Source organism: Barbatula barbatula, assembly GCF_947034865.1.
Source record: "Barbatula barbatula genome assembly, chromosome: 20".
NCBI lineage: Eukaryota > Metazoa > Chordata > Actinopteri > Cypriniformes > Nemacheilidae > Barbatula > Barbatula barbatula.
Window position 1 is genome coordinate 6,852,639 of NC_136783.1, and position 17,289 is coordinate 6,869,927.

At 37.8% G+C, this 17,289-nt stretch overlaps 1 protein-coding gene across 1 annotated transcript; it reads right to left on the minus strand.

Moving 5' to 3' along the window:
- Nucleotides 1-702: 702 nt before the first annotated feature.
- On the minus strand, nt 703-11,562 carry ccdc3b (coiled-coil domain containing 3b). The gene is made up of 3 exons (XM_079483377.1): nt 10,871-11,562; nt 4,237-4,411; nt 703-1,995 (listed from the first exon to the last, which is right to left on the minus strand). The coding sequence occupies exons 1-3, from the start codon at nt 11,224-11,226 to the stop codon at nt 1,720-1,722; spliced, it is 807 nt and encodes a 268-aa protein (XP_079339503.1). The 5' UTR covers nt 11,227-11,562; the 3' UTR covers nt 703-1,719.
- Nucleotides 11,563-17,289: the final 5,727 nt, after the last annotated feature.

A 17,289-nucleotide genomic window follows, 5' to 3' on the forward strand; every position in this document is an offset into this window, starting at 1 on the left:
ATGCCCGAGTCAGTCGTTTGGCTAACACGTATATAAGTTGTAATCAATGTTCTTCCAAGGGTTACAAATTCCTGAGATGTGACATGAGAGGCAAAGGGAAATCTTTCTCAGGCTTCAGGAACCTAATGTTATAAATGTAACCCAAGCTTTCTGGTGAAAGGTCTTGGACTATTGAGATCTACTGTAAAAACAAAAAGTAAATCCAAAGACAAACATCATTGTGTTCACTTTAAACTCCCACAGATCAAACTCTTGAAGGACCTTCGAGATGGTTTGACTAATGCAATTCTTTCCCCCGTGCTAAAGTCATCACTTATAGAAACGGGAAGTAGAGTCATTATAAATGATCCTATAGCCTTTAGTTTAGTACCCACATGGGATGTCTAAAATGACATATATATTTTTTATTGATCTTAAGCCCTGTGAAAGGGCTGGGTTTAGGTCGGACGTGATGTGTTCAGAACGTAGGCACAGATTTGTTGACCATTGTGACTCATAGATGAACAAAGCCTCTGACACATGACTTAATATCTTATGTCATTTTGCCTAAATGTGTAAACACGTCTTGCAAAAATACAGAGCTTGAAACTGACATTGTGCAATGAACGCATGGGTCTCCATTAATGCTTTTGCTTCGGGGGATTTAACAGGGACATAATCCTTTATTAACTAAGAGTTGTTCTACTAGATGGCATATTCTTATAAAAGTGCATTTTATTTCTTCATAAAATAAACACATTACTTTTATCACACACAAACATTTAGCGAAATGTGAGGTTTATTTCAATACTCATAGGCATACATGTGACTGTATTAAACATGAAACGGTAATTTCTACCATTTTACAAAAAAATAACATAAGCACCAGCTCTAAAATATCAAAATCATGTCGGTAAATACAGTTGTCTAGGTAATGAACAGTTGATTAAGATGAGATAAGATTCATTGAGTAAAGGTTATATCAGGCGCTCAGCACCGTTATAAAACTTAGATTCACAAGTACAAAAACTAGAAAACTTGGAATTGTTAAAAGGAAGATTGGTATCTAATGGAAAAAGAAAGCTGATGCTAAACTAGCAGATTCATGATGGATTGATTCTTGCAAATCTGTATATTTTTAGCCATAAATGGTCAAATAAGAGTAAAAGTATGGAACCACTTCTGCATAATACCCTGAAACCAGATTTTTCGTCTGTCTTACTGACAGATGGATGTTTCTTGGAGTTTCGGCCACAGTAATGGGAAAACGATGAGGTTTTGTAGACTGGAAGCTAATATCACTGGACTCTGCCAAAACGTATTCCAGAACTTCCCATAAACACCTGGTGAAATTCACAAAACGCCGATCCGTATCCATGTCCCCATATTGCACTCCCTGATTAACAGTGACATCAGTTTGTTTTCACAAAAAATCAGACATTTTGTCATAAGGTTTTATTGGCCTAAATGTCATGTTGTGGTCATATATTTGTATGTTATTTTTAAGAACCATGTCACTTTTGATGCTTGTAAAGTCTAAGGAAGGCTTTTTCTTTATAATTATTAAGTACAGTCTGCTATTTGAAAACCTTTTATCTAAACCGTTCCCAACGTGCTTTTTCTTTTTCAAAGGGAACTCTGCTGGACTTCCCACAGTGGAAGACTCATGAACTCTGCTTTCAAGAACTCACAAGGACTCTCAATGTTATTACAGATGCACAAAACACCACCCTAATGGTCTCAGTTCTTGAGCTTTTTAGGAAGGATCTTCTTAAGAGTGGGCTTCTGTTCGTGATTGGTGTCCTGCTGTGGATGCGGCAGCTCCGGTTCAGATTCATGAAGCTGTTTGAAGCTTTGAACCGACTCCTTTTTGGCCTGCCTCAAGAGACGCTTCATGTTCTTCACCTTATCCCTCAAGTGGTTATTGGCCTTTTCCAGGGTCTTCACTTTCTGAGAGAGGTCTTTGACTTTCTCTTCCTCCTCAAATAAGGCCTTCTGCACGTTGGAGCACCAGAGCTGACGGGAAGGAATCAGAGTAAATGGAAAGTCAGTGGTAGTAAGTGGCTGAGGTTAAGGTAAGTATCTACACTACATAGGACTGACCCCTGCCAAGTGTGCATGGACTAGATACTCACAATGTCAAATGCAGTCCAGAAGTAAAACTAAATTACTTCAGGAGAAGATGTAGTCTGTTTTGTGGCAACATCATGTAATTCTTTTAAACACAATGCTCTTACCACTGAGCTACAGGAAAGCTATGGTGCCTGTCAGTATAGTCTTACTTCTTTTTTATTGCTGAGGACATATGGTGAAAAGTTGTTGTTGAGAGGGGGAGGAGCTTAATGTTAATGGTGTGCACAGATAAATCCTTTATAATGATCAATGTTTTACTCTTTGTAAAAAAAAAAAATCCTGTATGATTTCATGGTGACTTTAAGAACGCTGCCCTTTTAAGAGCTGCCGCACGCAGATCTGATACACTTTCCCATTTTCACAACTCTTTGCATTCATTTAGGCTTAAATGGTTTAAAGGCTTTTACACAAATAAGTGCGTGATTATATAATGTAACATTATATAATGGTTGCATTTTCATTTATTTTGTTATTAAAATTACATATATAATTACATCTTAAAGATGTTTGTTTAATAATGTGGGTTATAATTGGGTTATAAATGTTCTGTTGGTGGATTTTGTTCAAACGGTTGTGTGATTTAGAACTTAAACAGGAAGTTCTTCTGGACCAGCGCTGTGTATCCATACATTTGTTTCTAAGTATGTGCAATCCCCTGGGGTCAAACTCACGACCTTGGCGTTGTTAGCGCCACGCTCTTACCACGGAGCTGCAAGAAAGCTCCAATCGGGTTTTGATTATCAGCTTAAAATCAAAATGGTCGAAATGCATCTTTGGTTCTTGTTATGTGATTGTACTTTCATAACCTCGGAGAAAGTCAAGACTTAGATGTTTGCCTCCCACATGTGTTCTCAAATCATGCCTGAAAAACATCTGGAAATTAGTCACAGCTGAACCCTTCCTTTAGATTTCCTGGGTAGATCGAACCATCATGTTTGCTCCTGAACCTGTCCGCAGATCAGATGGTATCAGTATGGAAGGTAACCTACCTGAAGCCGTACAAATGTACTGTACCTCATTGATGATATAAAGCACGAAAGAGCCGAATGTTCTGTATGGCAAACACAGTTTCCTGTACAGGAAATTAATTGAAAGAGACAGCCGGCTGCTATTTTAATCCATTTGTGGATCAAATTTATGGGAACATACGACAATGGAATGGGAAACATTACTGCAGCACAATTCTTCACACGATTGCCAGTTTCACATACAAAAATATCCAGAGCTGATTGTTTGGTGACAGTTTAAAATCAGAAAGGCCCATAAAACTTGCTGTTCGTGTTCTGAACGTGCTTTCTTCACTTTATAAGGAAAGAGGAATAAATTATAAAAGGGAATGAAATTCTATGACATAACCTCATTCTTTGCTCGGATTAGCTACTGATAAGCGCAGAAACGTGGTTATAAATATAAACTTCACCCATTCTGATTACATTACGACTGAATTTTTTGGCATTCAGGACCTGATTGAAACCAGCCCCACTGAGAAGGGTCATTGGAGGAGACTGCTATGTGGAATCTAGTATGATTTATTAATTTCGATAAAGCCAACCGTGTGCAATTAAGCAACACGCGGACCATGTGGACACAAGAGCGCAACCGTGAAGAGATTCAGATGAAGCGTGGCGAAGTTATGAAGAAGGCATTGACTTCATCCGATTTAATAAGAATCGTACAACAGAAATACGCATACTGTAACGCAGGGCTCTGAGTTTTAACATACCACGCGATTATGTGAAACATACTTTCCAAAAAGAAAGAAAAGCCAAAGACAAAGTGTCCAGAGAGGAATGTTCATATCTCTGAGATCCTAACTCATTTCTTGCACCCAGGCATTAAGTGCACTTAAGGGTGAATACAAATTCTCTACGTAAAATATAGGTTTGCTGTTTTGGATCTCAAAAACAGAAGAGTAGTTGGATGCTTATTCTTGAAGGGTTTCTGTGGCAGACCTGCTAACATTGAGGCACGTCTTCCATCGCAGAGTACCATAATTCCAACTTTACAAGCCAAGACCAACAAACATGCATACAGACACAGATAGGGCACTATGGAGTACATAAGTCAGTTTCTGTCGTAAATGCCATGATTAACCACTTTAGGGTTTATACTGTAGTTGCTCACCCGGTTGTCCTCTTGGATTTCCCAGTCTGGAGTATATGTGTGCACCTGCGTGCCAGGTGTGCAGTTGGAAAACTGGAACAAGCTGGCAAACATGCGATGGTTCTCCGGTGTGTCGGGAAAGATGGGATCCTGGAAATTTACACCATGAGGAATGATACTGTAGTTCTCATCCATCCTGTGAAGAATTGCAAAGAGATAGAAAATTACTATGCGGCACGATCATTATTTACATTAGGCCTTCCAAGTTAACTTTAGTAAGTGGTCCTGGACATACGTTGAAGAGATTTGATCTGCCGTATTTCCAGAATATGAGAAAATTAGATTGAGGTCTTTCGACATTTCGAGCCGGTAAGCCGTACATACATATTCTGCTCTGCTGCCAGCATATTCATAAGGGAAGGACTACCCTACACTGACAGAACAACAGTTGTTCTGGAAACAAAACGTTTTACTTTCTCTTTAAAGGTACCAAACCCAAAAAGGTACACCATTTTATGTTTTTAACCTTTACCCCAGCGAGGGTAAAAATACAGTTTTTAACTTTTTTCGGACACTGTATAAACACATAAGTTGAATGTTTTGATTTATCAATCGATTTCAATGCTTGACAAACGTTTTTAAAGCAGAGACAGGACATTCTTTTTATTTCACATAGATTGAAACAATAACATTGTAAACATGATTTTATGCCTTTTTTTCATTATAAAGTGCTTATAAAAAGCTTGTGCAGACTTTCAGAACCAACCCAAACATGAGAATCGGCATTACAAAATTATTCTTTCTATCATGAAACACTACAAACTTTACCAGCCTCGCCGCTGTATTAGTACACAGACTCTTGGGACACTTAATGTCAATGACCCATATATTTTTTACATAGGAAAATGGCTGGGGGTGTTACGGGAAAGGGTATGCAGGGATATTTGTGTTCTTTATATGTGTATGTTTGCATAAGTTTAAATATTTAAAATAAAAAATAGAAACATTTTCCTTTTCTATCTGTTTCTGCCTGAATGAAGAATTCATCACTTGTGATTGACATTCAAAGCTCTTGTCTCACTGGTTTCTTGCAGTTTTGGCATGCAGTCCCTCAAACTTTCACACATACACACACACGTCTCTCCGTGTTGATGAAATAAGTTTATTATCAAAGTTTCAAGAAAAATGTTTGAAAAATATGAATGCAAAAGCCATGGTTACACTGGCACAATGTTGGGAAACACAACACTCTGTTCGTTCTCTTTAATTTACTGTGTGGATTTTGGAAGGTGACCACCATCAGCCTACGGGAACGTCTCATTTATTTTTGCTCTCGCTTTGTGTTTGACAGGAAAATAGTTAAATCGTTTACGGAACTCCATTGTACGCTAATCCTCAGAAACTGACCATAGGGATTCACTTATATTTTTCATTTTTAGTATTTTGTTTATACCTGAGAAGTAAGTTATGATGTAGTGTTTGGTGTGGAAAAGGAAAATCACTGTTATTTCATATAAATGTGTTGGAAGTTTCCTTCAGGCATATCTGTATCACGCCTGTTGTGTGAATAGTTAATGAAGTTTTTATCCATATTCGGCATGAATCAAAACACCGTTGCTCACCATGAGAGAAATAGGTTAGCTTTAAATTCTACCTGTTGGCTTCTATAGCCAGTTTAGCTCAAGTCTCTGGAGGAAACATTGGCTTTGGACCTTGACAGCAGAGTCTCCTTCCATCTGGATCTCATTCAACCCCTCCAGCAGAGGATTTTAAAGCCTGTACACAGCCAGATGAATTTTCTGATGGCTTTCCAGAATTTGGCTTTTGTATTCTAATGTTTAAGCCTAAATAGCCTTACCAGCTTAAATCACAGATGTTATATTTTCTGTGTAACACAAATACATCTTTGATCATTTTTTATTTCTCTGTCATGAGATTATCATGTCATGTCATCTGGTAAAGGGGATAGTATATTGTCTGTTCGTCACACAAAGCAATTGTTTAGTTTCAGAAAACTTGGAATATATAGCGTCAGTTGAATTGATTTATTTATTTGTGTATTATCTTGTTTTTTAATCATAGGCTTGAAAGTGTGTTCATTAGGAAGTTAATTTTACCGCTCCACAAAGCATTCAAAAGAATCTTTATGAGTGATACATATTTAAACATCTACTTACTAGCCAATCACTGAATACTTTCATAAATCAAAATGGCTGTAGTTTAGAAATAGATACAAACGTTTCGAATTAAAATGTTTTAAAAGAGTGAAGATTCCATAAATCGTTGTTATTAGTGTTATTAGTCACCCTTTATGTTTGTCACTGAATTTAGCAAATATCAAGGAAATAAAAAGTATCAAAAAGTGCTTTAAAGTAACGTTGACAACGCAGCATTTAATCGTTTAAAAGTACAGCGTTTTTTACATTTCTTGAAAAATAGCAAATTTGAACATACAAGGTTTTAGAAGGATATAGACGATACGCTACAATCTGCTACATTTGTGACATAAAGAAGCAGAATCTACAACGTTTATGCTTTCCAATATCATTTGATTTTACATATTTTGTGTATAAGCCTTCTATATTCCATACATCATTTCTTGACCGCAGTTTACAGGTGCAACCAAGTCACTTAAAGTGATAGTTCACCCAAAAATTTAAATTCCGTCATCATTTATTCATCATTTCTAACCTTTATAACTTTCTTCCTTCCTTAGAACAGAAGAGATTATATTTTGTAAAGAGGAGGTAACATGCTACTTTACGCATTCTGACTTCTTTACACTGTTTACGCCATTCTTGAAAATATCTTATTTTGTGTTCTGCGCAAGAAAGAAAGTCATACAGGTTTGAATTGCCATGTAAATGCTGATTTTTTTTGGGGGTGAACTATCAAGTCAACCCAATGTTATATGACTGCTACCCAGGGTTTGAATTGAGGGGGGGCAGGGGCGGTCCCGGATCCCAAATATGCCTTAAAGGACCCCTCATAAAAAGTGTAAAATATTGAACTGGGGATCCCCTGGTTTTTCATTGAAACTAGACTACTAAAAACTCAAATTAATTTGCAAACATGAACTCTGACTTTGACAAGAAGGCTACCCTTCTGCTTTCGATCAAAGGAATGACATCAGTTATTCTTATTCTGCATTGGTTCATACAGATTATTTTCATATACTCGATATATATATATATATTTACATTGAGGGCTGGTTAGGGGACCCCCCAAGAGCTTTGACACAATTCGAACACTGCTGCTACCTGCTTGTATTAGTATACACTGTTTGTTTATTTCACGTGCACTAAAAGCTTGATGTCTCACGCAAGTACTGTATATGTATCTCTAGGATGCATCTACTTAAATTCTCCTGCTATTCACTAGCCACCCTCTATTAGCCAAAAAATTTAGGAGAAAGCTCCCAATTGTTGTTGAATGTGTCTACACTATGCACCATGTTGCATTAATTATTGTTTCCATGCAGAGCGTCTCCGGTTTCTCAGGCTTTTGGTGGTTTGACTGGCGAGAATTGTCTTGCCAAACTGGAACCAGCTGTCTCATAGGTTCAATTGCTCAGACTCCTGACATAGGACATAAATAGGAAAAGTAGAAGAAAAGTTGTGCATGTATAAAGCAAAGTCTGAGACATGTTTCAGTTTGGATACGGAATCAAGTCACCATATAACAGAATGGAGAGGTTTGCTGATTCAGCATCCACGAGTGTTATGTGACGAAAAGCAATGCACTTACTTGCAATAACTCACTTGACTGCACCACACCTGCCATAAAGCTTAACTGCTGGATTATGTTTTTTCAATGAAATCATGCTTTGAAATCTTAGAGTTGTCTTGCAGTGTGACTGCATGAAGGAATATCTCTGGATTTCTAACTGAAACATGCCGAAGAGTAAAAGAACCCCCCCCAGCCCCCGTTGAAACTGTTCACTGCATGACATTGAGCATGTCTCCGAGGTTTGATCGAGAAATAAGGAACAGGTTGACTTCTTTGGCCAAGGTTTCTCAAATCCAGATTTGTCATGACTTTTTTTTATTAAAACCACACTTACACTCTCTTTAAAACCACAGTAACTTAAAAAATACTGTGAAAAGCAAAGTATCCATCTTATAGTCTACGTTTGGCCAAGTTCACATACAACACCGTTTTGCATTACGCCAAGACCCCTCTCTATTGCTTTTGTTCTGTGTAGACATACACAAGATTTCTGGCTGTTTGTGGAAACCATAATGTGAATTTGTTTTTTATTGGTTTAATCTATTTTGGATAAGCCAGGCTGGCACATAAACAAATGGTCATTCCTGGACAGAATATAGTGTGGTGTGGAGAAAATGTTTTGTTAAGTTCGCCAAACATCTATGCCAAAAGTCAAATGTCTGGCTATGTGAAACGAGGTCATCTAACAGGATCAGTGTTGACATACTTTGTCCCGCTGTGGTGTGGAATGCCTGCAAATGTGTGTACAACTATCGGTGATGAGATGAACAAAAGAACAAAGGGATGAGGGAAGCTAGTCTAAACGTGGTTCCACAAGCACAGCATCCCAAAACACAGTTAAACTACAGTAACTAAAGGGGGCGGGGTGGGTAGTACCTGTTAGTACTAAACAGACTTTTCTGACGAAAACCCTTTGAAATAACAGATGACGAGACTTGTAAACTTGAACTTATAACCCTTTGATATAATGTCAAACTTATGTTCGCACTCCTGTAACCAGTTGCCCCCGGGTCACCCCGGGCAGTTACACACTGTATGTGCGGGGTAGTTACGTTGGAGTGGAAAGAATTCCAGAGCTGCTCCGTGTCTCTGACCGGGAGAGTGTTAACCTGTCCACGAGCTTTCCCACAGAATGTATTTTATAGTCACACAGTTGCAACAGTTTTTGTTTATGTGCCCGTATAACCGGCTGAAATACCAATTATCAACCGCTTTTGTCTGAACATTGTAAAAAATGTTCGTCCTCTGTGATTCAACATTTTATCGACCTGTTACATTTAATTCTTTTTAATGGCAAACACCAAATGAAAAGACCAAAACTGGTACATTTATGAATCCAGTTGAAAAATTTACATCTTGCAAATCACTAGAAATATTTGAGTTGGGGTCTGATTTAACAGTAAAATAAGCTGTTATACAGAGCATTAAGTGGCACTAGTAATAATTGTCCAATTGATTAAATAGCATATTTGACCAAGGATATTAAATAATGTATTTAACTGTATGCCATAGGATCACTGATCAATATGGTACAAGCAGTAAGGAATCATTGAATTATTGAGAAACAATCCATATGGTTTGAAAATGTGGTCTTTTTTCTTCAGCACAGTAAGCAACCATTTACACTAAGAGCACCCTAACAACACCAACAACACCCTAGAAACCATCAAGCTATGCCCTAGCAACCATACAGAACATTCCTAAAATGCTCCAGATCACCGCAAAACAACGGCCAACAACAAAGAAAGTTGCCTGGACAGCTTTTTATCAATATTGTATCATACAGCATGCACACAGTTCAGTAAAACCTGCCTCCAAGATGAATTCATTACTTCTCTCAATTTCCAACCCTTGACATTTTCCCTCTGTTACCAGTAATGTTTTGAGTCACAGTTACCTTATAAAAACTCTGTAAACATCCTATATCGTAGCACAAAACACATGTGGTTCCTAACATTTTGCTGTATGCTTTTCATCAAACACTTAATAAAACTTCACTTCCAAGAACCAAATCAAATGTGTTTGCATTAATTAGATTCATATGCTTGGAGTGTCACTCCGCTGTTGTGTATTCATGTTAAATCTTGTTAACAACTGTTTCTGTGTATGTTTAGTATGAATGGGTTGGGTTGTGTGATGCTGGTTTGCAGTCACTGTGCAAAGTGATGCTTATAGTGTTTGCCAGAAAAGTGCTGAGTTTGATAAATCCAGTATAGCGCTGCACGAGGGAGTCGAACATCCTTCTGCATAACTGATAGGACCATAGGGTGACCACAGAAAACATAAGCAAAACAGTCTGGTTGTCAAGAGATCGAAGCCTTGCGGTATTACACATGAATCACTTTCAAACTGTGTGTTTGGAACAAAGTCCTAACAATATGGAAGCAAGTATAATCCCTCTCTCCATAATCAAAGCATTCGGGTCGACTCTTGGTCTGTTAGCTATACCTCATCCTTTATTCATCCGCCAGTGGGATTTCATTTTCTCTATAAACATAAAAACAAACACAAGACGGGGCTAATTATGTCTGCCAAATGTTTTGCAATTCTCCTGGCCATTGTAGCCCTGGTGCATTTGTCATGAAAGAATCGGCAAGATGGGGAGATCTGGCACAGATTCCATTCATCGCTGAATGTCTCCAGTAGAGTGATCGTTATTAAATAATGGGATTTCTGAAAGATGTGGTTAGTGGTTAATAGCTTTTGATCTGGTTTGAATCTGGTCCATCCATCATCAGCCTAAAATGGTTTTAGTTGAACTGCTAAATATCACAAATGCTTTCTTCCTGTATGTGATATGTCCCCTTGTAAACTTGACATGATGTCTGCGCTCTTGACGCAGACATCACATTGTTTCCACACGCTCATTTCTGTATTGTCTCCAATTAAATCACGACGATCAAACCCTGGTTGACATGAATCTTACCTCAGAAAGAAATAGTAGGAATTATTCTCCACGACGCTGTAGGAGTAGCAGGGGAAATATCCCAACCCGCTGACATTGAACCTGGAGCCGGCTGGCACCTCCAGCATGCTGCCCCACGCCTGATCACACTGCATCTCGATCTCGGCGGAAAAGAACAGATCTGTGTCGTACTGCCACGGCAGGTAGTTGTACAAGCTGTAAGACTCCTTATGGATGGCGAGCACTTTGGCAAAAACGATGATCTCGGCGAGCTCTGCGCGGCATGCTTCAGTCTGAGGTCTCCAGTCGTGGGGAAGTTGGCATCCCCACGATTCGCTTACAGAGAGCGCTAATATTAAAGCCAGTAGAATGCCCATTACATGCAACTTTACGTTATCCGTGCAAACTGTCTCTGTAATATAAAACAATTCCGTGCGGAGATAGCTGGTATCCCTACAGAATCGTAACCGGGTCCACCAAAGACGCACAATGTCCAAACTCTCCAAAGCAATGAAGGATACGCGTTGTCATTAAAAACGTGTTTTTAATCTGCTGTAAATACAGTGCATTTCTGTAGATTCAGTTTGATTTAGGATGCTGTGCAATTGCACTCCGTCCTTCTGCGCGCTCTCTGCGCATGGATATGATGTGCAATTACGCGCAGCTCCACTTCTCTTAGCGGAGGGTCCTTCAGTGACGCTCAGGTCCATTACAGACCTAAAGGAGAAAACAATCGCAAAGAGCTTTGGCAGAGCTTACATCTCACACTCGACTCGTCCTAAAGAGGTATTCGATCTATTCATCAACTTGAAGTGTGATTTTCAGCACCCCCGACAGCGCATGATCTGTGGATGTCACGAATCACGAATGTTTTCATTCAAATTTTATATGTTTGACGATAACTTAACACGAAGTGTCACTATTTTGTGTCCAACCCTATTTATTCATTTAACGTGTCCAAATTAAGATTTGTAGCGTATTATAGGCCTATTTGTTTTGCGGGTTTTGAAGTAATATAATACAAAAAATATATGTTAATTTATTTTAAAGGGAAAAAAGTTATGTTAGCCTTTAATCTAAATTATAATCTTAAATACGTTATAATATTTCCTAAAACAATGATCAGTCAATCAAATCAATCAAATATTTTAATAAGGGTTGTTCTCATGAAAAGTTCAAGAGGTGTGTGAACTCAAGATGTGTAATGGCAAATTATGAACAATATCATTTTTTAATCATTTTATTATGTGGCAAGGTTCAGGCTGTCAGATTTGATGAGAAAGTCAAATGACATTAATGACACAAATTATGTATGCTATGTAAGTACATTAAATGTATGAAACAAAAATAAATATTTATAATAATTTACAAATTATAATTTAGTACCCATTAAAATTATTATTAAAATGTATAATTCCAAAAGACATAAAAAGAGCTAGGCACATATGTGTTTTAATTTAGATAAATATTTGTTTATCACCCTTGACCCTAATGACACGATGGATAATAAAGGAAGAGTTCACCCAAAAACGAAAATTCTGTCTTCATTTATTCACTCTCAATACATTTCTTTGTTCTGATGTAGACAAAAGAAGATATTTTACAGCATGTGGGAAACCACACATTTCTGTGGCACCATTGACCACCTTTGATTTTTTTAGACATCAAAAGTGTCCCAGAACTCCCATATATAAATATGTTTGCGTTCAGCAGAACAAATAAATGTATACAGGTCTGAAACCTGCATCAGAAATAGCCTGAATCATACTTGAATCTGAACTAATGTTAAGAATTAGCACATCTTGACTCATTTCCGAGTTTGTTTGGCTAGTGTTAAATTCGCTACAGAACGCTCAGTTTGAGATGTGGACTCTTCAGAGAAACATCTGCAATACATCCGTGCAGATCAAGGGTTGACAATCTAAATAGCAGATTATTAAAGCCATTATTGAGTTTGTAGCTTTTGTTTACACAGAGAAATCGCCCTGTCACAACATAGATTTACTATCGTGCTTACTTAAACCACGATAAACCATTTGCTCGTGACACAAGGTTAGAGGTTAAGAATAAAAAGCTGTCAGGCAATGCTTACCCCTCACCAAATCATTAAGATACGTAGTTCACCCAAAAATCATCCTTCTCTTATCCTTTTGACATTTCAAACCTCTGTGACACTTTAACACAAAACCTGTAACAACACGCAAAACCTTTATTCCCCTGCAGAACGACGCAAACCCACATTTCTAAACTCTCCCATTAGGGGCTTATGAGGACTTGCATGAGGGCTGTTAGAGGACTTAAATGTCCTTAGGACACTTAAAAGTCACAGTAAAAGTCAGTAATTGACTAAATGAACTATAGGACTAGAAAAGAGGGAAAGCTGAATTGAATAAATGATCTAACTGGCCTTTTGACTAAACAGTGTTTTATTTGTAAAAAATGTGTTATGCGGAGCAGCACTACAAGAGTTTTCAGACGATCCACTGTTAAATCTTCTTTCTGGGCAGTAAACTCTGTTTGCTCTTCACTGATCCAGGCAGACTTCAGAGAGATTTGTGTTCATGAAGCCCACCCACAGAACCCCATTTATGACCGGTAGAGACCCAGTAGAGAATTTCCTTGAAAGCAATATTAATGTATCCCATTCAGTGTCAGTTTCATGCAGTTGCATTATCTATTGTAGAAGATATAGTAAGAAAGGAAAGGACGGGTTTGCCTGGACGTTACCGCCACCCGGTGGTGTTTCATCAAACATGAACTGACCGTCTTTGCAGTAATGTAGGGTCAGAAATATATTAAAAATATCCAAGAATTCATTTTTTATGTCATAAACCACTTGTCATGTTTGATATTATTCGCCACATAAATCCTGTCGTTTCCCAGTTACCTGTCCTGTAGGATGTGCCTGTTTCAGCATTTGTGTAATTTGTTAAACAGCATTATACATAAAGCCATCTACACAGATTGTATTGCTTTTAAATCACAGTTCTCCATTGTGTTTCATTTCCCCCTCCTGCCTCATATGAGATCTTATGCCACTCAAGCATTTGGTCTCCCACGGTATAGCTAACACCTCCATGTACACAGGCCTGACATTGAACCTGCAGCCTGGGACGCCACACACACACACACTGGTGTACTTTACTGGTCCTGAGCTTCTACTGAGTTAACAAATACGTTATCATTTAAGAGAGAGAGAGAGAGAGAGAGAGAGAGAAGAAAGCTGCTTTGTTGGTTAATACACTGTATAAAAAACACTACTAAATACTTAATGGCATAAATTCTCTAGTACTGTGGTGTTTGTATGAGTTACAGCCAGCAGGTGGCAAAGATCCTCTTCAAGCAATCTGAGGTATTTACAAATGCTCAATATGTTAAAGTTAATATTAAAGTTAATACATACGTTACTAAATGAATACTTCCAGCAAAAGGCATAAGTGGTGTGTTTCTCATGTAAGACACTATTCTGTTTAGTGTGCCTTTGAGCAACCAAATATATCTTCATCAAAATATTTAACAGGTTTGTAAATGTACTGTACAGGCATAAATAGAATGCAATGCAGCATTGGTATCTTTCTAAAGCAGATGATCTTTATTTCCATGGTTAAAATAGGCATACATTATATTTGAATGGATAAGACATTAACATGTTTGCAAAAAAATTGGTAAATGAGTGAAAGTGAGTGATTTTATGCTGTAAACTGTACAGAAATATTGTATTTTGGTAAAGTATCAATAACTACTGCAGGATTACGTTAGAGTCAAGTTTGATATCAGGTGGTAATATCATTGTAATTTGACCTATTCTTGATCCACTGTATTTCACCTAAAACATACAAATTTGAATACCATTGTTTGTCTATCATATTTGTAAATCATAAAGCACAAAATCATGGTAATATATGATGCATTTTTGTGCTAAAACTTTGGTGTCATGAGTACCGAACACTTTCTTCCACTTGATTTTACAGTATGTGCACTTGAAGTGTCATTAAACAATTATTAAAATCATAAGGTATGTACTAAATATGGGATAAGGTTTAGTTTCGATACCTGCATATAGTGTCTAAATACTGTCCTTTAGCATGAATAATGTAAGTTTAGCACCATGACTATAGTGTCAGCAGCAATCATACGAGAGCACCAAGGTCACGACACCACATCTAGTGTTAAATGAGAAATGTATCCACTTCAGGTGTATTTTCTAGCGTCAGCATCCATCTCTGAACAATAAAAGCATTTGACTTCATTCCGTGCACCTGTGATTGTATGCGATGGTCAAGAGTATCCTCTGGTTTTCTGTTTCCCCCTGATGTGTGGAGACCTCGAATCATGCGTCGCTACATACCTGAGCCCTCTTTCTGAGGCTTACTGTCTGGCCTCTAAATGAGGGAGAGAAACAGAAAAGCCCCCACGGATGGATTGAGTTACATTCTACTTTACATGCTGTCAATGGGGAGATGTGTGCAGGCACCTAAACCCTCAGTACAGCTTCACATTCAGTCAACTTTCTTCACATAACGAAAATCACAATATGCATTTATGGCTTATTGAATGCCTTGTGTCGTCCCACTATCCCGTTTACAAGATTCATTGAATGATTTAGACTTACCATCTGCAACCCTTGAGATCCACCATTGAAGAACATCTTCTCGTTCTCTTGCTCCTGTTGGGTGAAAATTCATCGGAGGTTTACCGTACAGCTTACAATGCCTTTCAGTTCCATAAAAAAACATTATTGTGTCTACTAAACCACTTAAACTGATGTCCACTGTTCGTTTGGTCTGCTTTGCTTTGAGGTGAACTTACATAATCCGAGTTGTTCTCCAGAAGCTCTTCTGTCTCGCTGTCTTCAGAGCTGCAGCCTCCTTGTTGACATCTCACGGCACGTCTCTCTCGCCCAGACCTCAGAAAGTCCACCGCAGAAGACTTCCGGAGCAGAGCTACAATAAAAATGTGTTCACTTGTAGAAATAGTAGTGTACAGCACTGTTATCTGACTTTCATCATATATTTCATCATATACAGTCTATATCGCATATTATATACTGTATATAGTACCATTCAAAGGTTAAGGGTCACTTGTAATTTCAAAAAAGCATTTATTAAACACAACTGTGTAATAAATCAAACTAATATTATGGAACAATAATATTTTTCTATAAAAAAATCAAGACATTTACATTAAAGGTTTGTACACTCTTAAGAATAAAGGTGCTTAAAAGGTTCTTCACAGGGATGGAACAGAAGAACCATTTTTGGAAACACAGAGAACCATTCAGTCAAAGGTTCTTTAAAGAACCATCTCTTTCTTTTACATAATCTGAAAAACAAAAAGAGCCTTTTGTGAAACATAAAGATTCTTCAGATGTTAAAGTTTCTTTATGGAAGCAAAAGGTGACATCAAAGAACCTTCTGAAGCATCTTTTTTAAGAGTGTAAAGTGACAAAAAACGCTTCACTCGAGATAAACTAAATATATATTGTCATAAAATTGTTATAAATGTACTAACCTGTATTCAACCTTTTACATTATAAAATAAAAATCACACAAACATATCAAAAGAAAGTGAAAAAGCGGATCAGTGTTCATACCTGCTTCACAGGTGTATGTCACAGACACAAAGATGAGCAGTGCCGTCAGCTGTCTGTTAGGCCCCATTTCTCACATCACCTCTGAGCTCAGACTTCTGCTGGTTTTGTACTTTTCCTGAGAATCTGACTCCACCCACTGCAGCATCAACAAACACAGTCTCAGGGGGCGTGGCCTTCAGCATCCACCCTTAACAGGTGGACCTGGACCAAGACAGGAATTCACATTAACGTAAACCTCAAGCGAAGTTTACCCAAACACCAAACTACTGCACGGCTTAAAATGTTAGATGAAACCATGAGAAGTAAACACTGGTCAGTGGGCAAACCATATCAAGGGACACCGAAAAAAACAAGGTTTTAACTATTCTACTTTTCTATTGTGCTATGAATCAGTTTCACAGTATCATTTAGATGTGGCGAGCTGACAAACAAACAATTCCAAAACACTGATGTTATTTAACATTGGTTACAGAAGTAAGGTTTTAAGATGGGTTAAAGTGTAAGTGTCTGTGTCAGAAAATGTCTACGCTATTGGGTTTCAGAAATGATTCCTGTTGACTGTTAATGGTGGAAGTTTTTACAGGTTGTATCTTAGACTTCAAAGTACACGTGTATACTTGAACAGATTTCCAAACCTATTAAACGTTTAATAATTCAGATACATTTCTGCATGAAGTTTAAATGTATTCAATTGACTATTAAAAACGCAAGTAAAATGAAATCAAAATACCACTTCTCTGTATGCACCTGTTTCCCCTCTGTTCTTATGTTTAGGCTGTTGTGTTGCCATCATTCAGTTCAGGTTCACAACTGCTTCACGTCAAACAATTTAGCCCTTGTTTACTAG